This window comes from Protopterus annectens, chromosome 11.part0 (assembly GCF_019279795.1).
Source record: "Protopterus annectens isolate FY-2018-M chromosome 11.part0, PAN1.0, whole genome shotgun sequence".
In the NCBI taxonomy this organism is placed as follows: Eukaryota; Metazoa; Chordata; order Ceratodontiformes; family Protopteridae; genus Protopterus; species Protopterus annectens.
Window position 1 is genome coordinate 1490164936 of NC_056745.1, and position 26859 is coordinate 1490191794.

The window sequence follows — 26859 nt, forward strand, 5'->3', positions numbered from 1 at the left end:
ATGAGGACAGTTATATGCAGCCTGTGATGGGTTGACAACCTGTCCAGGACAGGTTTCTCTGCCTCACAGTTAGTGTGCTGGATCCCCCCATTACTTGTACAAGACTAAGCAACTGAAGTTCAGGTTTGTCAAGTGCTTAAAGTTGGTGACTTTATAAAAATATAAACATCTTAATGAAAATAACAAATAAAAGACAACATTAATATGGTTAATAAGAAAATAGTAAAAAAGAAAGCACTATGCAGTGATGCTGTCAGCAAGAAACTATTGAGCAATCACAGAATAAATGAATGCATAAATGAATGAAGTTCTGTTAGCTTGTAAGGAAAGAGGACACATACCTTAGCAATGTTGTTATTTCTTCATTTGAAAGACTCTTGTCTTCCAGTTTCACACATTTCTCCAGGACTGCACTTTTAATGCTAGAAATGGCTGCTGCAGTTCTAACAGGAGGAACTTGTGGCAAAATCCTTCTAATGTAGGCTTCCATTAAGAGCTGGAAACTTTTGGCTGGATCACTGTCTAGAATGGGCAGTGAATTTGTAGCACCTTCTTCCTCTTTCAGTTTTTCGGTACTAGGTACAAGTACTGAATTCATATCTGGAAAAAAAAACAAAAACATTTCTGTTCAAACTTACCTAGTCATGAATGATTCAGATTCATTTTCTGTAGCTATTTAAGCTGGCCAGGCCACAATTAGGCAGGAATGTGGGTAACAAAACATACAATAAATCTATAATGATATTCAAAGGCATTACAAAGAAACACATAGAAATAATATCAGGAAACAATGATCCAGTAATGCCAAAATCATGCGTTTTCTAAAAGAAGTTCACCAGAAAGCCACCAAATGCAAATTCATTGGTCTAAAAGCCTTGAGAAAAAGAATCAAACCGAACACAAATGTGTATTTTATATTTATATTTATATTTATATTTATATATTTATATGGATCTACTTTTCAATTGTCGAAATTTCATTATTTCGAAAAAGAAAAGTAGAAACAAAAGTGCACTTTCGCAAATATGGGTTCAACGAACCGATAAAAAACACAAAAAAGTGGGTTTTGCAAGGGGGCAAGCCCCCCTGCAACCCCCATGTGGGGGGCTGCTCCCCCCACACCCCTGCTACTTAAATATACTTACTCCAAGATTGCAGTACAGTGGGAAAACAGGTAAATTCCCTTTCCCCACTGTAGTGTGCTTCGGTGCCGCAGTGTTTCCTGTTTTGTTTCTTATCGGTTCGTTGAACTAATATTTGCGAAATTGCTCACCCCCTAAAGGGCCCATCTCAATACCAAAAGATTGTTAAATTCCGATAATCATGGCCACACAGGTAGAAACCGCATTCTCCAAAGCTAAGAATACAGCATCCATGGGACCAGATGACATCCCAGGCTGTGTACTACATGAACTACAAAATAAACTGGCACCTCACCTAAGTGTCATGTTTAATCATAGCCTCACCTCAGGCTTCATGCCCACTGAGGGGTGCACAGCCACAGTTATCCCGCACCACAAGGGAGGATCCACCTTGGATCCCGGGAACTACTGTCCCATCAGTCTGTCAAGCCTGATCTGCAAGGGCATGGAACGCATTATCATGGAACTTATAAACAAAGACATTGGCAACCTTCAAACACTGGACCCCACCCAGTTTGGGTTTGTGAAGGGCCGTTCTTGTCTCCTGAATCTGATTGACTTCTTCAAATCAGTCTCCAGAGCTGTGGACGAGGGTAAGGCAGTCCACACAGCCTATCTGGACCTCGCCAAGGCCTTCGACACCATCCCCCACTCTGGAATCATAGATAAACTTACTAAGCTGGGCATAAATCCCTCGTCACTTTCGATGGGTTGCCAACTGGCTTACTGACAGAACCCAGACTGTAAAAGTAGCCGACTCCTAATCCAGCTCCAGACAAGTGACAAGTGGAATACTTCAGGGTTCAGTCCTGGGACCACTCTTGTTTGGCATCTACTTCTCTGAAGTACAGGCCAACACTAAGGGACTCTGGCTAACAAAGTTTGCAGATGACTGCAAACTGGGAGCCATTACTGAATCCCCAAATGATGTGGATATTCTACAAAAGGGCCTTACAGAAACAGATGCCTGGTGCCAGAGCCATGAGCTCAAGCTTAATGCCAAGAAATGTATAGTTATCCCCTTTGGAAAAAAACATGTACCCATGAATTACCACATAGGTGGCAGGACACTAAACATCGAAAGTGTGATGAGATACTTAGGGTCACAGGTGGACAGTGGTCTCACTTTCAATAACCACATCACCACAACAGTCAGAAAATCCTTCTATGTGGCACACCTCATCACTAAGGGCTTTTCATCCAGAAAAAAGGAGGTCATTGTCCCACTGTACTCATCCCTCTTTAGACCCATTATAGAGTATAATGCCCCATTTGGTATGTACCTCACAAGACATCTGCAACAGAAAGGCCACAGAAATACCTCACTAAAAGAATCACAGGCCTAAAGCAGATGCCATATGCTGACCATCTAAAAAAAACTCCAGCTATACTCTGTGGCATATTGTCTACTCAGAAGTGATCTCTGCTTAACATACAAGGCCACGTCAAACCCTGAGCTGTTGGACATGCTCCACTTAAAGAAATCCCAATCCCTCAGAGCCACACGCTCTAGGGATCTAAACCTTGTCATCACAATGAACAAAACATGCTTGAGGGATATGTTCCTGACCCAGAGACTCCCCATACTCTGGAATAGACTGCCCATACATGTCAAGCAGAGTGCCTCATTGGCCCCCTTCAAAAGGAACCTTGATGATTGGATGGGAGATAGGAAATTCACCCCGGGGATCATGTCAGTCGCCCTGCTAGACAGGGGTCCAGAGAAGTAAATATTGTGGGAAGAAATATCCAGGGAATTGTTATGGTTAGGCTTGCATAGGCCCTAGGGCCGATAGCCTAGTACCAACCTATGAACCTAAGTGCACTTTCGCGTCAGTGGTCCTCTACTTTTCTTTTTCGAAATAATGAAATTTCAACAAAGAAAAGTAGACTCATATATATATATATATATATATATATATATATATATATATATATATATAATCGGCTGGAGTGCCTTCTATGCTGAGTCTGCATGTCCTCCCTGCACTCATGTGGGTTTTTTCCATTTGCTCCAGTTTCCTCCCACGGTTCAAACACATGCAGCTGGAGTGTTTCTCCCAAGGCCGCTGCTGAAAATTGGCTTCATTCCAAGTTGGTCTTTCTAAATCTGTCAGAGCAATAATTATGGACATAGCCAAAAATAATGAGGAAATAAAGACCCAAAATCAGGGACAAATTTTACATCCATCCATCCTCAACTCTTTTTCTCATTTTGTGCATGGGGTCGGGGTGTCACTTCAGCAGTGACAATTATCTCAAGCCAAGGCTTACATCACCGTGTGGCTAGCCCTGCTGTGGTAGTTCAGTCATACCACTCAGTCACACACACACTCTCACCTACTGCCACTTTAGTGTCCAAACCACCTACTGCATGTCTTTCGAATGTGTGAAGAAACCAGAGCACCTGGAGGAAACCCACATGACTGCAGGGAGGATATGCAGACTCCGCACAGAAGGTACATGAGCCGAGAATTGAACTGGAGAACCGCTTACTCTAAGGTGACACTACTAACTGCTGCATCATTGCGGCCTTGCTCTTATAATCTTAGAAAGTTGCTTGAATAACACACTTTGCATTAGCATGTATTTTCTGAAGGATATGAAGTCTAAAAGTGAAACATCTGCCATTATTTACTACCTTCAGTCCTCAATGATTTGCCAAAAAACACAGTTTATAGACAAAAATATGAGACAGAAATCTGGACATTCTTGAGAAAATTTGGACATTTGAGAGATAAGCATGTGTGCATCTGTATATGTCACGCACGTCTGTGTGCTGAAGTGAGTTGCTTGTTTTAACCGTTTTGTTTTCCACAGTTACTGGACTAATATCAAGACCAAGGATATGGCAGTGGGATGTGATTGATATGAACCAAATGTGCTTTATGTTAGGAAAGAAGCCCTGAATTTAAAATAGAAGATCATATATATTATATATATATATATTATTATTATATATAGTATATTATGGGAGTAGCTCAAGAAGTGAATCTTGGCATCTGTGTCAAGAACATATAATAATAATATGCTACAACTGGAGATCCAATCATAATTCTTTGTAGTGCATGGAGATTTAGCTGCTCCATGTACTACGAAATACAGAAATTTAAAATAAAAAAATAAAATGTGATGTGTTGAGCCAGCTTTGAAAGCCGGTAAAGCAGTGGAAAGTGATTTACTCCCTGCATATTCCATGTTGAAGGGAAGCAGTTTGTTTCAATGTAGTGTTTGTAATGTAGCAGACAACAGGCAGAAATCGAATTAAAATAAAGTCATCTCATGTCCTGCTGCTGCTGTTTACTGTCTGGAGCTGTCAGCTTTTGGTGCCAAATGCGAGCTTAACAGCACATAGATGGTGCTTAACAACAGTTAACCACCCTTCTAAGTGTTGGTAAGGTAGGGTCACATGCTACAGGTGTACTTATTTAGCAAGTTTTGGTAGTAAAAGGCCCAAAACCGAATAAATCTGAATAATAAGAAAAGTGATGCCAAGGAAATCAACGTGCTAGCGTGAGAGATTTTATAACCATGGGAATAAAATATTTGGTGGGGATCATTGAGTAAATTGGGTTAAAACAGTTATAGTGTGATGAAACCCATTAACATTTTTCTGAATACATTAATGTTGTACAAGTTATTATATGCCTGGTATCAAGAAATGTGAATAAGTTAGAAGATAGAGAAGGTTAAGAATGTGATATCTGAGGTTAGGGAACTATCTCATAAGGTAACTATGACCCCAGTATTATTAACAATATTACCAGCACATTTTACAACAAAGGAAATTAAGGGCCAGATTACTGAACTCAATGTATGACTGAAACAGCACATAACAAGAATTTAGGATGTGTAGGTGACTGCACACATATTTAGAATTATTTGGAATTGAATGCAAAATACATCAGGTATGCAATAAATAAATACTTGTAAGACATATTAAAATGATTGTCCTTTTACTGAAGTGTTTTGATTTGTTGGAGGAATTCAAAAAATAAAAGTAGATAACTCTCACTGATAATGCTAAGGATTTTATTGGAATGGAGAAATACAGTGAAACTGACAGAAGAAACCCAGAACATTTAAGTGGAGGGATGGAAAACTTTATTTAGCAACAGCAAACGCATTTTAGGGTGATTATTACAGAATAAACCAGACATCAGCAGTAACTGTATGAGAATAACATGGCAGTGGAAATTATAGCAGAGAGAGAGAGATTTGATAGTTCTTTGTTATAATTTGATAAGGAAATGCAGGACTGGTAAATCAGGGTATTAAATGGAGGACACAGAATGCCAATAGAAGATGTTAATGAACTGAAGAAGGGAAATATTGTGCAGATACATTATTAATATATTATTAATTATATCATGGATGCTGTTAATTAAGAATCAGTCCAGGTTGTGATAAGGTTTCTTACAACCGATGTGGAGTAAGATACACTCACGCTCTGACTGCACCCAGGTGAAGCCCTGACTGCACCCTAAGTGGAGCCCTGACTGCACCCCAGGTGCAGTCCTTACTACACCTCAAGTGGAGCCCTAACTGCACTCCAGGTGGAGCCCTGACTACACCCCAAGTGGAGCCCTAACTGCAGTCCAGGTGGAGCCCTTACTGTGCCCTAAGTGGAGTCCTGACTGCACTCCAAGTGGAGCCCTGACTGCACTCTAGGTGGAGCTCTGACTGCACCCCAGGTGGAGCCCTGACTACACCCCAAGTTAAGGCCTTACTGCACCCCAGGTGGAGCCCTGATACAGAAGGAGTCAGGCAGAGATAGAGAGGAGTGAAGGAACAGGACCTAATTGTCTCTCACAGGGGGGGAAGAGCTGCCTGTGTGCTTGGGGCCACACTGGGCAAGTGTGATTTCCTTACTGGTGACTGGAGAAAATATTTCTCATGCTTTGGGGTTGGAGTAATGGAGCCCCTGGCAGAAATGAGTCAGCATCCTGAAGAGGAAGTCAATTTTATTTCCCCTTCTCTCACACTAAGCTAAGTGTGGCTTGGGAACTTAGAGCTAACCAGAAAAGTATGAACTACCCTGATTATCAACTTACTGATGCCACCTACTGGTTGACCTTAGCCCTGGTGATGAGGAGCAAATGGGCCAATTGTCCACAAGAGCTTATGATGAGCAGACAGTGAGGACTAAGTGTTCATAAAAAGGCAGAGATGGTTACAATAGTGGGGAGCATACCTCTCAACCTCTTAGAGCAAGAAATCTGGACAAAGGCATTAATAAAAGTGGGACAGAGGCCCAAAAATATAGACAATTTTTAAATATTGCTCCTACAAACTTAGAAAGTTGATAGAATAACAGGCTTTGCATTAGCATGAATTTTCTGAATGGTATGAAGTCTGAAACTCAAACATCTGTCATTATTTTCTAACTTCAGTCTTTAATAATTTATTACTAATTTGCCAGAAAAAAACACATTTGTATGAAAAACGTACAAAAATATGAGGCAAAAATCTGGACATTCTGTGAAAATCTGTAGAGTTGAGAGGTATGGGAGGCACATCTTCTGAACATGGATAAAAAGGAGATTATTTTAGAAAGAGGGCACCCAGAAAAATAATGTGGAATTAACTATAAAATAAGTTTTTCATAAAGTGTGTGATAGTGATGACATTTTCAGTATATACTCTAAGGACAGAAAGGGAACAGGTGCTAAACTGAGTGATTGTTAATGTTTCTTGATTTATTTCACTGCATTTTTTTTTAAATTGCTCTTCCTTTCCCTCTTAGTGTCCTGACATTCCCTTCAGCAAGGGGTTTCCAGCTAGTTGTTTAATTGGTTTGGGATAGCATTGCACTTGCAGGGCTCTTCTTCTGTGTTTTCACAGCAGGAATACTGGGATCATTCATCTTGTGGAAGGAGGTGTTTGTCTGGTCTACCTGAGATGGAAAATACACAAAAGGACTCGTAGTGGTCAGCTTATTGGTCAGAAGGCTCATTAGTTACTTTTCTGTTTTTTTTCTGTGCTGCTATAAATTTTGCACATTTGCATGGGTAAGCAGTGCCCTGTAAAGCAGCAGACACCTAGAAAGCTAGTTTTCCTTGTAGAACATTCCATAAAACTGTATTGTGTAAGGAAGCAATGCAGAGTAATACCTTGCACACCGACAAGCTTACAGAAGCTAACTGGGCGTTGAGTGGCATTACCTACAATACCTACAGCTTTAGCAGAATTCACTATTGTGTAAACTTTAACGTTAGTAGAATTTAATACTGTTTAGCTTACTCTGTTCTGTTAAAGCACCCTTATTAGTCTGCACCAAAGCACTGGACAGTGTGGATATGTCATTTCCTAACTTCTCCGAAGCCAGCTTGGTGCATATGGACATCTTGAGACAATGTAGCAATGATGTCATTTTTACTGATAATCACTTATTCCTTAAACAAGTAAATACAGTATGTGAGAGGTGTATTTACAAAATGACACTAGCAGCTAAACTCTCCCATATAAGTGCACATTAGGTTTTCAAAACCATTCGCACAACCCTGCGTCATATTGCAGACATCACACACACACATAGACTAGCATATGTGGAAGCAGTTAAAAGCAATTTTCCTAAACAACAATGTTCACCTAGATGGCCCACCCATTGTCAGAGCTATACCTCAGTAAGTCCTAATGCATTGAGGGAGAAACAACACCTAACACCACACACTGTCACTCTCAGTGGAGCCCCAAACACTAAGCCGCTAAGGCAAGCAAACACACTTCCCAGGACTCTCGTCATAGGGGGCTCCATTGTAAGATATGCTGATGCCCCCTCTAACCAGGCTGAATCAAGAAGATGACTGTTAGATGTTTATCTGAAGCCAGAATCCACCAATGCACGCACTTAAATCATTACTCCACAGGTACCAGTATGATTCCATCATAGTCCATGTAGGTGTAAATGACCTGAGATGTAACTCTCTGGATGATATGAAGAGAGACATTATGGAGCTTTCAGGCTGTGTGTCTCAGGCTGGTACGAGCCTAGCATTGAACAGCATATTACATCACTGAGGATAGCCTATCATTGAGCAGCATATTACCATCACTGAGCATGATACAATGATACAATGATACAATGTATCACTGTAGCTCCTCATTAGCGCTCTTCAAGAAAAATCTTGATGATTGGATGGGAGATAGGAAATTCACCCGGGGATCACTTCTGTGGCTCTGCTTGACAGTGGTACAGGAAAATAATTTTCCTGGGTGGTGAAAGCTAGGTTTATATAGGCCCTAGGGCCAATAGCCTAGTACCTACCTCCTATGAACCTATGAACCTATGAGGATGATGACACAATGTGAGCAAAAAATGGCTGATTTAACAACTGGCTGTTTTTCTGGTGTTATTTTAAGGGGATCTAATATCTGTCATCTTAGAAGGACATGGTTAACAGACCACATTCCTTTGCCAAGGATGGTCTATACCTTTCCCCTCTAGGCTTTCAAATACTGGTTAAAACTGTATCCACCCTATAGTGCCTTTTTAAGCAATGCCAAATTGAGAAACCTACTGACACAGTAAAATAAACTTAACTGAACCTTATGGTGTTATTGTTCAATGCCAAATTGAGAAACCTACTGACACAGTAAAATAAACTTAACTGAACCTTATGGTGTTATTGTTCAATGCCAAATTGAGAAACCTACTGACACAGTAAAACTTATTTAGCAAGTTTTGGTAGTAAAAGGCCCAAAACCGAATAAATCTGAATAATAAGAAAAGTGATGCCAAGGAAATCAACGTGCTAAGCGTGAGAGATTTTATAACCATGGGAATAAAATATTTGGTGGGGATCATTGAGTAAATTGGGTTAAAACAGTTATAGTGTGATGAAACCCATTAACATTTTTCTGAATACATTAATGTTGTACAAGTTATTATATGCCTGGTATCAAGAAATGTGAATAAGTTAGAAGATAGAGAAGGTTAAGAATGTGATATCTGAGGTTAGGGAACTATCTCATAAGGTAACTATGACCCCAGTATTATTAACAATATTACCAGCACATTTTACAACAAAGGAAATTAAGGGCCAGATTACTGAACTCAATGTATGACTGAAACAGCACATAACAAGAATTTAGGATGTGTAGGTGACTGCACACATATTTAGAATTATTTGGAATTGAATGCAAAAGACATCAGGTATGCAATAAATAAATACTTGTAAGACATATTAAAATGATTGTCCTTTTACTGAAGTGTTTTGATTTGTTGGAGGAATTCAAAAATAAAAGTAGATAACTCTCACTGATAATGCTAAGGATTTTATTGGAATGGAGAAATACAGTGAAACTGACAGAAGAAACCCAGAACATTTAAGTGGAGGGATGGAAAACTTTATTTAGCAACAGCAAACGCATTTTAGGGTGATTATTACAGAATAAACCAGACATCAGCAGTAACTGTATGAGAATAACATGGCAGTGGAAATTATAGCAGAGAGAGAGAGATTTGATAGTTCTTTGTTATAATTTGATAAGGAAATGCAGGACTGGTAAATCAGGGTATTAAATGGAGGACACAGAATGCCAATAGAAGATGTTAATGAACTGAAGAAGGGAAATATTGTGCAGATACATTATTAATATATTATTAATTATATCATGGATGCTGTTAATTAAGAATCAGTCCAGGTTGTGATAAGGTTTCTTACAACCGATGTGGAGTAAGATACACTCACGCTCTGACTGCACCCAGGTGAAGCCCTGACTGCACCCTAAGTGGAGCCCTGACTGCACCCCAGGTGCAGTCCTTACTACACCTCAAGTGGAGCCCTAACTGCACTCCAGGTGGAGCCCTGACTACACCCCAAGTGGAGCCCTAACTGCAGTCCAGGTGGAGCCCTTACTGTGCCCTAAGTGGAGTCCTGACTGCACTCCAAGTGGAGCCCTGACTGCACTCTAGGTGGAGCTCTGACTGCACCCCAGGTGGAGCCCTGACTACACCCCAAGTTAAGGCCTTACTGCACCCCAGGTGGAGCCCTGATACAGAAGGAGTCAGGCAGAGATAGAGAGGAGTGAAGGAACAGGACCTAATTGTCTCTCACAGGGGGGGAAGAGCTGCCTGTGTGCTTGGGGCCACACTGGGCAAGTGTGATTTCCTTACTGGTGACTGGAGAAAATATTTCTCATGCTTTGGGGTTGGAGTAATGGAGCCCTGGCAGAAATGAGTCAGCATCCTGAAGAGGAAGTCAATTTTATTTCCCCTTCTCTCACACTAAGCTAAGTGTGGCTTGGGAACTTAGAGCTAACCAGAAAAGTATGAACTACCCTGATTATCAACTTACTGATGCCACCTACTGGTTGACCTTAGCCCTGGTGATGAGGAGCAAATGGGCCAATTGTCCACAAGAGCTTATGATGAGCAGACAGTGAGGACTAAGTGTTCATAAAAAGGCAGAGATGGTTACAATAGTGGGGAGCATACCTCTCAACCTCTTAGAGCAAGAAATCTGGACAAAGGCATTAATAAAAGTGGGACAGAGGCCCAAAAATATAGACAATTTTTAAATATTGCTCCTACAAACTTAGAAAGTTGATAGAATAACAGGCTTTGCATTAGCATGAATTTTCTGAATGGTATGAAGTCTGAAACTCAAACATCTGTCATTATTTTCTAACTTCAGTCTTTAATAATTTATTACTAATTTGCCAGAAAAAAACACATTTGTATGAAAAACGTACAAAAATATGAGGCAAAAATCTGGACATTCTGTGAAAATCTGTAGAGTTGAGAGGTATGGGAGGCACATCTTCTGAACATGGATAAAAAGGAGATTATTTTAGAAAGAGGGCACCCAGAAAAATAATGTGGAATTAACTATAAAATAAGTTTTTCATAAAGTGTGTGATAGTGATGACATTTTCAGTATATACTCTAAGGACAGAAAGGGAACAGGTGCTAAACTGAGTGATTGTTAATGTTTCTTGATTTATTTCACTGCATTTTTTTTTAAATTGCTCTTCCTTTCCCTCTTAGTGTCCTGACATTCCCTTCAGCAAGGGGTTTCCAGCTAGTTGTTTAATTGGTTTGGGATAGCATTGCACTTGCAGGGCTCTTCTTCTGTGTTTTCACAGCAGGAATACTGGGATCATTCATCTTGTGGAAGGAGGTGTTTGTCTGGTCTACCTGAGATGGAAAATACACAAAAGGACTCGTAGTGGTCAGCTTATTGGTCAGAAGGCTCATTAGTTACTTTTCTGTTTTTTTTTCTGTGCTGCTATAAATTTTGCACATTTGCATGGGTAAGCAGTGTCCTGTAAAGCAGCAGACACCTAGAAAGCTAGTTTTCCTTGTAGAACATTCCATAAAACTGTATTGTGTAAGGAAGCAATGCAGAGTAATACCTTGCACACCGACAAGCTTACAGAAGCTAACTGGGCGTTGAGTGGCATTACCTACAATACCTACAGCTTTAGCAGAATTCACTATTGTGTAAACTTTAACGTTAGTAGAATTTAATACTGTTTAGCTTACTCTGTTCTGTTAAAGCACCCTTATTAGTCTGCACCAAAGCACTGGACAGTGTGGATATGTCATTTCCTAACTTCTCCGAAGCCAGCTTGGTGCATATGGACATCTTGAGACAATGTAGCAATGATGTCATTTTACTGATAATCACTTATTCCTTAAACAAGTAAATACAGTATGTGAGAGGTGTATTTACAAAATGACACTAGCAGCTAAACTCTCCCATATAAGTGCACATTAGGTTTTCAAAACCATTCGCACAACCCTGCGTCATATTGCAGACATCACACACACACATAGACTAGCATATGTGGAAGCAGTTAAAAGCAATTTTCCTAAACAACAATGTTCACCTAGATGGCCCACCCATTGTCAGAGCTATACCTCAGTAAGTCCTAATGCATTGAGGGAGAAACAACACCTAACACCACACACTGTCACTCTCAGTGGAGCCCCAAACACTAAGCCGCTAAGGCAAGCAAACACACTTCCCAGGACTCTCGTCATAGGGGGCTCCATTGTAAGATATGCTGATGCCCCCTCTAACCAGGCTGAATCAAGAGAAGATGACTGTTAGATGTTTATCTGAAGCCAGAATCCACCAATGCACGCACTTAAATCATTACTCCACAGGTACCAGTATGATTCCATCATAGTCCATGTAGGTGTAAATGACCTGAGATGTAACTCTCTGGATGATATGAAGAGAGACATTATGGAGCTTTCAGGCTGTGTGTCTCAGGCTGGTACGAGCCTAGCATTGAACAGCATATTACATCACTGAGGATAGCCTATCATTGAGCAGCATATTACCATCACTGAGCATGATACAATGATACAATGATACAATGTATCACTGTAGCTCCTCATTAGCGCTCTTCAAGAAAAATCTTGATGATTGGATGGGAGATAGGAAATTCACCCCGGGGATCACTTCTGTGGCTCTGCTTGACAGTGGTACAGGAAAATAATTTTCCTGGGTGGTGAAAGCTAGGTTTATATAGGCCCTAGGGCCAATAGCCTAGTACCTACCTCCTATGAACCTATGAACCTATGAGGATGATGACACAATGTGAGCAAAAAATGGCTGATTTAACAACTGGCTGTTTTTCTGGTGTTATTTTAAGGGGATCTAATATCTGTCATCTTAGAAGGACATGGTTAACAGACCACATTCCTTTGCCAAGGATGGTCTATACCTTTCCCCTCTAGGCTTTCAAATACTGGTTAAAACTGTATCCACCCTATAGTGCCTTTTTAAGCAATGCCAAATTGAGAAACCTACTGACACAGTAAAATAAACTTAACTGAACCTTATGGTGTTATTGTTCAATGCCAAATTGAGAAACCTACTGACACAGTAAAATAAACTTAACTGAACCTTATGGTGTTATTGTTCAATGCCAAATTGAGAAACCTACTGACATAGTAAAATAAACTTAACTGAACCTTATGGTGTTATTGTTCAAAGCCAGGAGCCTAAATAAAAATCTACAGTCCCTTCAAGCCCTCCTCACACTTGAGAATATAGGCAAATGTGCAGTTACCGAGACATGGTTTAAAGAGTCAGAGTACCCCGGTAGTGCAAGGTTTCAGTGCCTTCTACACTTTTGGACCAGTAGCTGCACATAACTTCACAATCCCATAAAAAACAGTAACAGTTAGGAACTATTCCAAGGCAAATTACCTTTAATTAAGTTATGGTTTGTCAAAATTCACTGCTCTTCCAAACCCAGAGAACACAGCAGCCTATGCTGCATTGCTCTCAGAAACTCTGTTAAGTCAAGTTAGTAGTTGCATAGAGGCTGATGTAAATACCAGAAGTAAACCCAGGACTAGCCCTACAAACAAACCACCCTAGTGAAATCCCAAATTAAACAAGCTATACAACAAAAAAAATTATGGCAAAAATTAGAAATGGTAATTTCCATAAAGATAAAAACTCTCTCATCACACTAAATAGTCAACTAAGGTGGCTAATTAGGTCAAGCAAAGCCAACTTTGAGGTTAGGATAGCCTACCAGATGAAAAATAACCTCAAGGCCTTCTTTACCTATGTCATAAACCTCAAGGGGAGTACACAGCAATGCGTTGAACTGGTGGTCAATGGTACCATATTCAGTGAGCCTGACAACATAGCAAATTTGTTAGTGGACATATTCATTTCCAAGTTTATCCCATCTCACTCCCAACCATCCTTCCAAAACTTCCCTCAATCATAACCCTTCCAACTATAACTACAGAGCATGCACTGGCTGCAGTCACTAAAGCCAAGAACATGGCCTCAATGGGCCCCAATATCATCGCATGATGCCTCCTGAACAGTCTAAAATATGACTCATCAAGACCCCTAGAGTCATTATTTAATTATAGTCTTAAAAGATAGTGGAGGACTGCAATGGTCATCCCCTTCATAAGGGTTGACGTTCAACAGATCCTGGAAACTACAGACTCATTAGTCTGACTGGTCTTATTTGCAAAGCCATGGAAAGAATTTTCATGGAAATTATCAACAAGGACAATAGGAGACCTCCAGACACAGGAGCCATCCCAGTTTAGCTTTGTCAAAGGAAGGTCATGCTTACTGAATCAGGTGGACTTATTTGTAAAGGTCAATAAGGCAATGGATACGGGGAAACTGTGCGTACTGCCTACCTAGATCTGGCTAAAGCATTTGATTCACTGCCTCACTTTTGCATTCTCATCGAACTTATGGAACTAGATATAAACCCCTTTATAACATGCTGGACAGCTAGCTGGCTCATTGATAGGACCCAAGAGGTTAGAATGAGTGAGGCCATCTCCACAAAAAGGCCAGCCACCAGTGGAATCTCTCAGGGTTCTGTGTCGGGCCCACTTATCTTTGGCACCTACTTCTCAGATGTCAAAGGCCTTTGGATGACCAACTTAGCAGATGATTGTAAATTGGGAGCAGTTATTGAATCTCCCCCAAGATGAGAACACTGTTCAGGAAATTCTGATACAGACAAATGCTTGCTGCCAAAGCCATGACTTAAAACTCAATACCAAGAAATGCATTATAGTGCCTTTTGGTAATTTGACCACCTCATGTAACTATGTCTTCAATAAAACACCGTTAAATTTGATTAACTAGTCAGGGATCTGGGAACTCATGTAGACAGTAATCTTGCCTTCAGCCAACATGTGTCCAAGGTAGTAAGAAAATATTTCTGTGTTGCTCAGCTTATAAGCAAGGACATGGTATCTAGGTCCAGAGAGGTCATCATAAAACTGGACTAGGTCCTCATCCGGCTCATCATAGAGTGGAATAACCCCTTCGGTATGTACCTGACCAGACACATGCAGCAACTGCAATGTCTACAAAGGTTCCTCACAAAAAGAATACAGGAAGTAAACACAATGTCCTAGGCAGATTTTATTATTATTTATGTTACATTTGTTAACAGGGGGTGTCTGACTGAACCGAAAAGGCCCTTTTTCAGCAGAGGCCCGGGGAGAAAAGCTCCACAAAGAAAAATTACAGATACATTTATTTATTTAGACATGATCAGTATACACACAAATTACAAAAGAAATGTTTTTACAGTGGTATGTAGCACATAAACAGTTACAGTGGAGAGAATAAACAAAAAATATTAATTTTAAAAAGAAAAGTAATTAATAGATTTGTGATGTACAGCTGAAATTTGGAACATAGATAGAATACATACATATAGTACACAGGTACAGTACAGACGTTGTAGATTAGCCAGTGTTTGTGAGTAAGATTGGAAACTATTATCAAGTGCTCTAGATTTAGTATGTATACATTATCCGCCTTGCCTCAAAGCCTTGTCTCTTTACTGTGGCTCATGCAGACTTCTGACAGGTGACCTTTGCCTGGACTACAAGGCATTTCTGGGTCCTATTCTGATGAACCTTTTACTCATCTGCAAAGCAAACAGCATCCGAAGTACTAGATTAAAAAAAATAAATGTTGCTTCCAACATAAATAGAACATGATGGGAGCAGATATGTTTCTCAGAGAATTCCCATTTCCTGGAACAGGCTCCCCATCCATTTGAAGCAGACTTCCTCCCTATCCCTGTTTAAGTGCAGCTTGGACCAATGGATGAGTAATTGGAAATTCACCCCTGGTCTGGCACCTATGTCTCTGATGGACAGAGGCAGTCAGTAAATTATCCCTTAAATAAATCAAATTTGTGGATCACATTTGGGTTGCACAACTAGGATTACAACGACCCTAGTGGCCATTAACCTAGTGTACAACTATGAACCTATAATGGCCCTAGTGATCATTAGCTTAGTATACACCTATGAACCTATAATGACCCTAGTGGTCATTAGCCTGGTATACACCTATGAACCTATAATGGCCCTAGTGGTCATTAGCCTAGTATACACCTATGAACCTATAAAGGCCCTAGTGGTCATTAACCTGGTATACACCTATGAACCTATAATGGCCCTAGTGGTCATTAGCCTGGTATACACCTATGAACATATAAGGGCCCTAGTGGTCATTAACCTGATATACACCTATAAACCTATAATGGCCCTAGTGGTCATTAGCCTAGTATACACCTATGAACCTATAATGGCACTAGCGGTCATTAGCCCAGTATACACCTATGAACCTATAAGGGCCCCAGTGGTCATTAGCCTAGTATACACCTATGAACCTATAAGGGCCCTAGTGGTCATTAGCCTAGTATACACCTATGAACCTATAAGGGCCCTAGTGGTCATTAGCCTAGTATACACCTATGAACCTATAATGGCCCTAGTGGTCATTAGCCTGGTATACACCTATGAACCTATAAGAGTCCTAGTGGTCATTAGCCTGGTATGCACCTATAAACCTATAATGGCCCTAGTGGTCATTAGCCTAGTATACACCTATGAACCTATAATGGCACTAGCGGTCATTAGCCTGGTATACACCTATGAACCTATAATGGCCCTAGTGGTCATTAGCCTAGTATACATCTATGAACCTATAAGGGCCCCAGTGGTCATTAGCCTAGTATGCACCTATGAACCTATAAGGGCCCTAGTGGTCATTAGCCTAGTATACACCTATGACCTATAATGGCCCTAGTGGTCATTAGCATAATATGCAGCTATGAACCTATAAGAGCCCTAGTGGCCATTAGCCTAGTATACACCTATGAACCTATAAGGGCCCTAGTGGTCATTAGCCTAGTATATACCTATGAACCTATAAGGGCCCTAGTGGTCATTAGCCTAGTATACACTTATGAACCTATAAGGGCCCTAGTGGTCATTATCCTGGTATAGACCCATGAATCTATAAGGACCCTAGTGGTCATTAGCCTAATATACACCTATGAACCTATAATGGCCCTAGTGGTCATTAGCCTAGTATACACCTATGAACCTATAATGGCCCTAGTGGTCATTAGCCTGGTATACACCTATGAATGTATAATGGCCCTAGTGGTCATTAGCCTAGTATACACCTATGAACCTATAAGGGCCCTAGTGGTCATTAGCCTGGTATACACCTATGAACCTATAATGGCCCTAGTGGTCATTAGCCTTTTATACACCTATGAACCTATAATGACCCTATTGGTCATTAGCCTGGTATACACCTATGAACGTATAATGGCCCTAGTGGTCATTAGCCTAGTATACACCTATGAACCTATAAAGGCCCTAGTGGTCATTAGCCTGGTATACATCTATGAACCTATATATTTTTAAAAAACTAATAGCAAGCACACTTATTATTACTTATTTCACTGAGAGTAAAGATATAGAAAGATTATTAAATAAAACTGAAATTTGTCTTAAGCAATAAAAAGACTGCTGAAGTTGTTGGTCACCGGCCTAATTTTATTTAAAACAGAGGATGTAATTTGAAAGAATTCTTTATTTAGATGAGAAACAATCTGTTACTAGAAAAGGGACTTCTCTCTGCCATGAATGTAGTACTTGCCAGTATACAATATAAACAGCTAGTTACACAATGACAATAACTACAAAAGGTGCGGAGGTGTTTATACTGCACATAACCCTCATGAAAAATGTATTATGCTGGTAAAACACAATACAGAATTGATATCATTATTTTAGAATATGAGTGCTATAAAACATGGATGTTAAAATACATTAAGCAGACATGTTGGTAGAGGCTGATCATTTCTGTGGTTTCAGTTTTTATGAAAAAAAACTGTTTAAAAATAGGTTCTGGGGAAATTCAATTAACAAGCTATTATTTAGAGAAACAAATGCAGTTTACATGCATACACTCTTAATGAAACCATCTAGCAGATGGTTGCACAAGTCACAGTTATTTGAGCATGAACATTTGCTCCACTGAGGTAAGAACAAAATCACAGTACTAACATAAGTCTGTGCATGTGGTCCTGCAGTCAGCATTCAAGAAACAGACTGGGACCAGCCTTATATTGGATGTCAGGGTCCCCCTCTTTGGTCAAAGAGTAGTGGTCTCAAAGTAAGAATAATAAAGTAAAGGGGTCAGTTAGGAGAGGGATTACAAGGTGGCTTACCCTGTGCCAAAGTGTTTGTTTTTATCACATTTCCTTGTGTTGCAGCATGTCTGGGTACATGTGATCCCAGCTCACGCAGTAGGATTACTCTGTACTGAGGTTTTGTAATCCAAACTCGATTGTTTTAAGGAGATGAAGGTGAAACTTGTACCACTTTCTCTTGAAACCTGTTCTTTGCTTTGGCAGAATAACCAAGGTAAAGCAATTTTTTTTATGTTATATTAATAGTAATTTCATGTAGCCAAAGTGTAGTATAACCCATGCATAAAACCTAATGTAAACCTCCTACTTTATTAGAAAGGTATAAGAAATGAATAACAATCTCCTTTATAAAAATTTACAACTGTATAAGAACTTTCTAAAGTTTTGCAGCTATTTAAACCTAACACTCTATCATATTTAAAGTATGTAACCTAACTCCACTTGCACTGTTTATTGCCCCCACCCCTTGTCATGGCTAAAAAGGGTCTCTGGACCAGTTCACCTACCCAGTTACCAAAGAGTAAATAAATAAATAAATCATTTACGAGAAAAACTGATAGGTTTTTATTGGTTAAAGTTTCAATGCTCTTTATAAAAAGAGACTGGGGTGGATTTTGACTTTTTCAGTGCATTGCATCTGAATAAAGAGAAAACATTGTCTAAAAGCTTATATTTTGTGCATAATAAAGTACATTTTAACTGAGCTGGTCTTGCCAGAATCCAGGATGTTTAATTGCCAATAAATCACAGCATACAGCATTAGCTGCAGGATGTGTCCCTCAAACAACACAAAGAAGACGTTACCAGATTACTACGTACTAATATTCTGCAGCACCTAAAAGACCAAAAGTCGTTTTATGTTTTCCAGGTTCATGACAGCAGCAGACAGAAAGTTTCGTCTGCAGGGGGTAAAAACAAACTACTTACCCCTGCTTTGGCTAATATTTCCTGCTCCAAAACAACTCCATCACATCTGGATGCTGCATCCGACTTCAGTACATACTCTTTATTTGCTTAGTTCTTGTCAAGCACACAAACTCGCCGGACAAAGCTACCTGTCATACTTTATTACCTAGTAGTTAAAAATACAGTACAGTAGATCTACAATTAGACATTGTTAAGGAAAATTAGACACAGATACTAAAAAAATGCCACAATTTATTAGACCAGCTGAAAGCACAGCAAATACTAGAATTCTGTTTCACTTACTCTGCTGGGGTCAACATAATGGTTAGGGTCTTTACCTCACGCTTGGGGTTTGATTCTGACCTCTAGTTATTGGTTAAGTTTGTAGTAGTCTGCAGACTGTTAGCCTAGTATTTAACTATGAACCTAAGCATTTCCTTGATTTAGCATGCAAGACGGTAAAAGTAGCTGCCACTGATGGATGCATCGCAATACATTACACATAAGCACTGCATGAGCAGAGATCAGTGAGAATTAGTTCAACATAGACTCAAAGTCTGGAAAGGCCTTGTGCAACCAGAACTCAGTGTCATTTCTGTTTTGGTCTGTAATTCATAAATAACTAAGAACATGTTTTACATACACACCACCACCTCACAAATACATTGTAAATATGTTTAGCTTACTCTAAGAAATTAAGAACAGTGTGTCAGTACTGAAATTAATCATTATCGATGTGATAAACATTTTTTATGCTTTGTTGTGAAAAGATATCTTTAAGTAACAATGACTGATAACTGACAGTGAATGGGCTTCTGTGCTAATAGTAATGCCTCCAAATTTTGTAGTTTAAGGTTCTTTCATTCAGCCACTAAGAACCATCTCCATCGGTGCAATTCAATTCATTTTTCACTGCTATATATACAACTAGCTACTGAAAATACTTGTACAGAGACTGTAACCTCCTTGTACTTGAAGTGTTTGAATTCAAGATTAAAATTGGTGTCCCTTGACTGGGTCAATCAACTACGTTCTGGAAGTGAATCCTGCTTAAACTGCTTCCCTGCCAAGCATCCCAGTAAATTATTTGTGGAATAGTGGCCTTGTTTCCCATTATTCATGAAGAGTGTATAAATGGATACCTTTTACAGAGTGATTCAGTACAAAGATACATATGTGGAACGTGGCTCACACAAGTGCTTTAAACAGGAAAACAGATACTAAACGGATGAGTGGCAATGGTATACAGAAATGAATCACACTAGGGATGTAGCCAGAACTTTCCATTGTGTGTGTGTGTGTGTGTGTGTGTGTGTGTGTGTGTGTGTGTGTGTGTGTGTGTGTGTTTACATGTAATCCACATGCTTAGTGCACATATAGAATTATAGCTGCTGTCTAGTTTTACTAGTGAGGAAAAACAAAGTACTTTTTCTAGTATACATCCAGTGCCATTCCAATATCAGGAGTTACAATTCCAGATGTCACTACAATCATTAGCATAACATTACAAAGAAACAATTTTATACATACCATAAACCAAAGAAAAAAGCACCAAGGAACCGTATATACTGTTTTTTAATACAATAAAAAAATAAAATCATCCAAAATGAATCATGTTAAGCGCTTCCATAATGTTAAAATGACTTCATCAGAACAACTGACTAAAATTACAGTCCACATTTAAATAGTCTCCCACCAAACACTGCAAACCAATTAATAAACTAATTAATCAGCATTTGAACATTTAAAGCACCAAGTACCAAAATGTTGAATTTTAAACATGACGTTTATATACATCAAATAAAATTCTCCTAATGTTTTATTTATACACTTTTTATATGTTATATTGTATATATATTCACATAATTCATGATTTTATATAAAATTTTGTCTATATAAAATAATACATAATTAAAAAAATATATTCAGTTCAAAAACAACTGATATACTAATGTCAATAAGCTAAAATATACATTCAAATGGGGCTGTGTACACTATCTAATTTGATTAGCCCTTTCCTTTAAAACTGAAAATATGGATATCTGATTATTTAATCCAGGATACAAATTTGCAGCCAATCTAAGCTGCCACATTAATTCCTTCTTATATAAGTGATTTTTCCAATCTCCCCCCCTCACATCCAAACTCACTGAATCAACAATGGCAAACTTGAAACCAGTATATCCACTGCAAACCTGACTATGTCTAAAGAGGGTGTTTGTTTCCTTTTGATGTTTAATTTCATAAAATGCTCATATATCCTACATTTCAGGGCTCTCTCTGTTTTCCCAATGTAGAACCCATCACAGGTGTTACACAATGCAATATATAAACTATCTTGTTGGTATAACAGTTCCCTTTCCTCAAATGTATTACACTTCCAATTCTATTATTTAAGGTTACCAAGGGTACATGAAAGATGTACCCACAATAGGAACAATGTTCACAGGGTTTAGTATTTCCTCTGTCTTGTGCCCCATCCACTCTAGTTTTCTCCAAATTTAATTTGATATTACTACCAACCTTCATAGAAAAAAATTGGCTTCTCCCTTACCTTGTTGTATACCTCATTATTTACCTTGAATATACCCCAGTTTTTATATAAAATCTGTTTAATCTGATTAGACAAGGGACCGTGTTGAATAACACATGCCTGATTGTAATTTCTAATATTAGAATTCAAAAGGCTGTCCTGTTGTAATGCATCCCCTGTTTTGTCCATTCCATTCACAACTCTGTCCATCTTGGATCCAACCATAGTACAAGCACTACCCAATAAGGGCTTGTATCTCTTCCCCATTCATCCAGAACCTCCACAATAATGGGTTAAACTATATGGGGTGGATATCCCCTCTCAAAAAACATGTTTTTCAAGAATTCAAGCTCTTTTATTACATCTTCTCTGTCCGAGGTCATTGTAGTCACCCTGATTGCTTGACCTTCAACTATACTTTTTTTTCTGTTTTTTAGGGTGGTGGCTCAAATAATTTAAGTAAGCATTGCAAAATGTCAGTTTCTGGTATACATTAGATTTGAAACCATGTTTAGTCTTAGAAATCCTCACATCCAAAAAGCTGGTTTCTAATTTATTCACCTCATAAATAAATTTCAAAAATGATGTGGTTTAAGTCAAATATTCCATAAACAGGGTAATATCTTCTTCCTTCCCCTTCCATAGAATAAAAATATCATCCAAAAATCTTTGGTACGGGAGTATATCAGCCTGAAATTTGCTATTAAACACCCATCGTACTTCCCAGCCAAACAGGACCAAGTTGACATATAAAGGAGCACAGGCCGTTCCCATGGCAACACCCCTGATTTGTTGGTAGTATTCACCCTCAAAATATATAAAGTTGTTATCTAAAACATGGGCCATAATTTCACAAATCAGTTGGAGTTGTCCACGGTCAAAAGTGAAGCAAGTCTGTGAAATATCCTCAAAAAGTTCCAACCCTTCAATCCTAGGTATACATGTAAATAAATCCTGGATGTCTATAGTTAAAAAAATAACATCATCAGTCCATAACTCTGGTTTTAACTGTCCCAGGAAGTCCCATGAATCTTTAAAAATATGTGGTATCCCTTCCAAAGTATGTCTACATGTTCTATCCACAAAGACAGCCAAACAGTGAGTTTTGGACCCACTGGCCGCCACAATAGGTCTAAATGGAGGAGAATGAATACTTTTATGGATTTTAGGTATGCCAAAGAAGGCAGGAGCCTTAGGGTGTGCATTAACCAGAAAATTATGAGTTTCAAGTGAAATTCTTTGTTCTAATAAATATTCTTCCAAGTAACCATCTATACATTGATAAGCTATGTTAATTTGTTTTTTTGAAGCTTGGAGGTAGTTGTTTTCATGAAATAACATCCTCTGCATGATGTTAATATAATCATCAGTATCAAAAAGAACTATGCCACCCCCTTTATCTGGAGCCATAATCCTAAGGGTCTTGTCAGCCTTCAATTCCTTCAGTAAGGTCCTTTCCTTTGGGTTCAGATTAAAATAAAACCTCTTCTCGTCTGCCCATAAACCATAAATTTCCTCCTTAACAACCTTTTCATAGGTACTTACCAGGGGGTGTAGGGGTGGGTTGTATGTACTGTTTTTCTTGCTTCCTTGCCAAGCATCCCAGTAAATTACTTGTGGAATAGTGGCCTTGTTTCCCATTATTCATGAAGAGTGTATAAATGGATACCTTTTACAGAGTGATTCAGTACAAAGATACATATGTGGAACGTGGCTCACACAAGTGCTTTAAACAGGAAAACAGATACTAAATGGATGAGTGGCAATGGTATACAGAAATGAATCACACTAGGGATGTAGCCAGAACTTTCCATTGTGTGTGTGTGTGTGTGTGTGTGTGTGTGTGTGTGTGTGTGTGTGTGTGTGTGTGTGTGTGTGTGTGTGTTTACATGTAATCCACATGCTTAGTGCACATATAAAATTATAGCTGCTGCCTAGTTTTACTAGTGAGGAAAAACAAAGTACTTTTTCTAGTATACATCCAGTGCCAGTCCAATATCAGAAGTTACAATTCCAGATGTCACTACAATCATTAGCATAACATTATAAAGAAACAACTTTATACATACCACCCCCCAGAAAAAAAAGAGGAAAAGGGTACAGAAAGAAAAAGAAAAAAAGTGAAGGAAAGAAAAGGATAAAAAAGAACCCCCCAAAACTATTTGTCCCACATTATTATTATTATATTTCCAAAAGACCACTATGTGCTCCCCTATACCACATGACTTCCTTTAGTCTTCTAACAACCAATGTGTTTTACTCCTGGATGTCCTAAACTTTCCAAAATAATTACCATTTAACTTTAACCTGTTTCCCTGATCTTCCATTTGATGCTCACCCCCCAATCTCTACATTAATTCTTAGATATCTTTCCACCCAGGTCTCAATAGGCTCTTCCATTTATATGTGATGCTTTTCTACACCACCAGTGTTAGCAGTGTAATAAGTCCTTATGCACTAGGTCTCAATACAACATTAATTCTCTACTGAAGATTTTATCCCTCAGTTAATTTTAGTAATACCCTTTCTAGGTCATTTTTCAGGCTGCTCAAACATGAATGACTGCAAAAGAAAGGCTCCCAGGATCACAGCATCCTATTTGTAGAGCCCAGCATTCACCCCCCCCATGTATGGAAACTTCCTGAATATTCTTTGCAAAATATAAAATGCCTTTGCATCTTTTCCAAGCAAAGATCCTGAATTTATTTGCCTTGGTAGCATATTTAGAGGCCACATATATTTTCTTGCCCTGCATCTCAGTATAGCTCCTTGCCAGAGTTTTGTTCCGGAAATTTCCATTTTGTACTCACATTTCATACCAATACCCCATTTAAAAACTGCACACATCACTCCAAAGGTAACCACGTAAATTTAAGAAATAGACACTTTATTTAAAGCTATTGCGATCTACAGCATGGAAGGCCATTTTCAAAGAAATAAGTCTGTCTCTAAGCATAGTATGTACATATGTCACACACATTGTGTTGAACTGTTTTACATGTGCTGGGCTCTGCAAGCCATAATGTTTTGGTGAAATGCTCAGAAAAAAAAATAACTTGTCAGAGTACATGGAGTAAAAGCCAGGCTACAGAATTCAGTCAAATCACCTCATATATGGTATACATGACACATCCCTCTGTGCATCAGAACATGTGTATGGAAAATTATCTAAACTGTGCAACAGATAACATATCAAGTAATATGTACGAACATGCAACAAACTAACTTTACTGAATAGCTTAAAAAATTAATGACAGCAAGTCTAAAGCAGATGGAAGATCTGAAAGAAAAGACAGTTTGTAATTACTGTATTAGTTTCTGAAACGTTTTGATGTTGAGTGCATGTCTATGATTTTCTCAGATGTGAGGAAGCAGCTGTAAAGGAGAAAGATGAAAACAGAAACTTATGGCAGGAAGCATGCGTAAGAAAGAGATAAAGAGGGGAAAAGACAGAGACAGATAAAGCTTAAGGAAAAGGATGATATATTTAAAATTAAGGATGTTGAGGGCAAGATATCTCTCTGTGAGTAAGGGAGAAAAAGACCAGAGTAGCTAAGGGCCATGGTTCACAAAGGCATATGTGAGATAAAATAACCGACTATTAAGTATAAACCATTTGGTAAAACAAGGACTGATTTCATAGCAGAACTATAGAAAACATTTATAAATTAATTGCATGAAGAATATTATAAACATTTTGATCACACACAGAAACAGAAATATATGATATGTTTCAGTGGAGTGCCTCCATTTTATGGGGGAAATGTAAGCAGCTAATATTAAGCAGCTAATATTAATGCGTGGACAAATTCACTACATAATTAATCAAATGAGAGTAAACTGAAGTACAGAGTCCAAAAGTTAGAGGAAAACATTCAGTAACCAAAATGTGTGGTACCACTGTTTTAGGCAAGTCCACTACCAGTCAAAAATCACAGAGATGAAGATCTAAAAAACATTGTCATACCTTGATATTTTAAAATATCCCAGTACTGTTGATGCACAACCTTCACATTGTGAATAGTTTCAGAGGCACTGTTAAAAGAAAAAAATATATAGAAAGCATTTTAGAATGTGCAGTGCTTCTGGGTTTTCACAAATGGCTTATCTGTGAATCGGTCCATTTTCCCTTACCCAATATATGCATATTATTAAGTTGCAGAGGCTCCCTGTATGCTGACATTAGTATATGTTCAGCTACTGATATACCATATGTTACTACTGTTCCTGCTGTACTCCATGTTACTTATGTCACTGGTATACTGTATGTTACATACGTTTGTCTATGTTCTTGATGAAAATGTATGATTTCTGTATACTGTATTTGATGATTTGTTATACTTAAACTGTTCATTAACTACTTTTGAAGCATTTTTACTCGGGTCTCCGCTGAAAAAGGGCTTTATGCCCAGTCGGACTAACCCAGTTAACAAATATCAAATAAATAAATAAATAACTTTGGAAAAGTTGCATCATGACTTGTCAGAAATTGCTTGATTTTCATCTGAATCTGCAGCTTGAAAGATACTTGATAACTGTTACTGTGGGCCTACAGTGGAACTGCTAATGCAGATTTGCAAACTGTTTCTCACAGTTCTCTGAATAAAGTTTGACATACAAAGAATAAATCACATATATATTTTATGTCTGCATTATGAAATTGTATGAACTGTATTCTGAAGTACTGCATTTATGCCTTACTGTAGAACCAGATAACAATAAGCCACTATCAAACTGTAGAATTATATGACACCTACCATATCCTTGATATAGTCTAAAATCACTTCCACTATGAGCAGCTGCAAATCATTGTCTTTTTTTTTTAATTTATCCTGCCACAATATACATTAAAAGCATGGGATGTTAGGATCAACAAGAAATAACTGCTACTTAAAGTAACCATAATGTCAACTTCTTTACTCAAGAGTTCTGGACAAAGGCCCACAATAAGGGAGAGTTTTTGAACAGGATTTCTTAACACAATTACCAAGGCTATAGACAAGGGAAAGGTGGTACACACAGCCTACCTAGACCTCGCAAAGGCCTTCAACATCATTCCCCATTCTGGTATTATAAACAAGCTCATCAGCCTGAACATAAACCCCTACATCACAGGATGGGTTACCAACTGGCTCAAGGACAGAACCCACATGGTAAAAGTTGCGGGAGCTAGGTTTGACTCTAAACCGGTTACAAGTGGCATTCCCCAGGGCTCAGTCCTAGGGCCCCTCCTGTTCGGCATATACTTCTCAGAGGTACAGGCAAGCACAGGAGGACTATGGCTGACCAAGT

At 38.8% G+C, this 26859-nt stretch overlaps 1 protein-coding gene across 1 annotated transcript in view; it reads right to left on the bottom strand.

The window, feature by feature from the left end:
• The window catches only part of LOC122815930 (polyamine deacetylase HDAC10-like), a 752749-nt gene that overhangs the window by 154057 nt on the left and 571833 nt on the right, over window positions 1-26859 (bottom strand). The window contains exons 13-14 of the mRNA XM_044088797.1: window positions 25535-25602; window positions 342-600 (exon numbers count right to left, since the gene is read on the bottom strand). Coding sequence (XP_043944732.1) covers window positions 342-600; window positions 25535-25602 — 327 coding nt within the window. The remainder of the gene's footprint in view (window positions 1-341; window positions 601-25534; window positions 25603-26859) is intronic.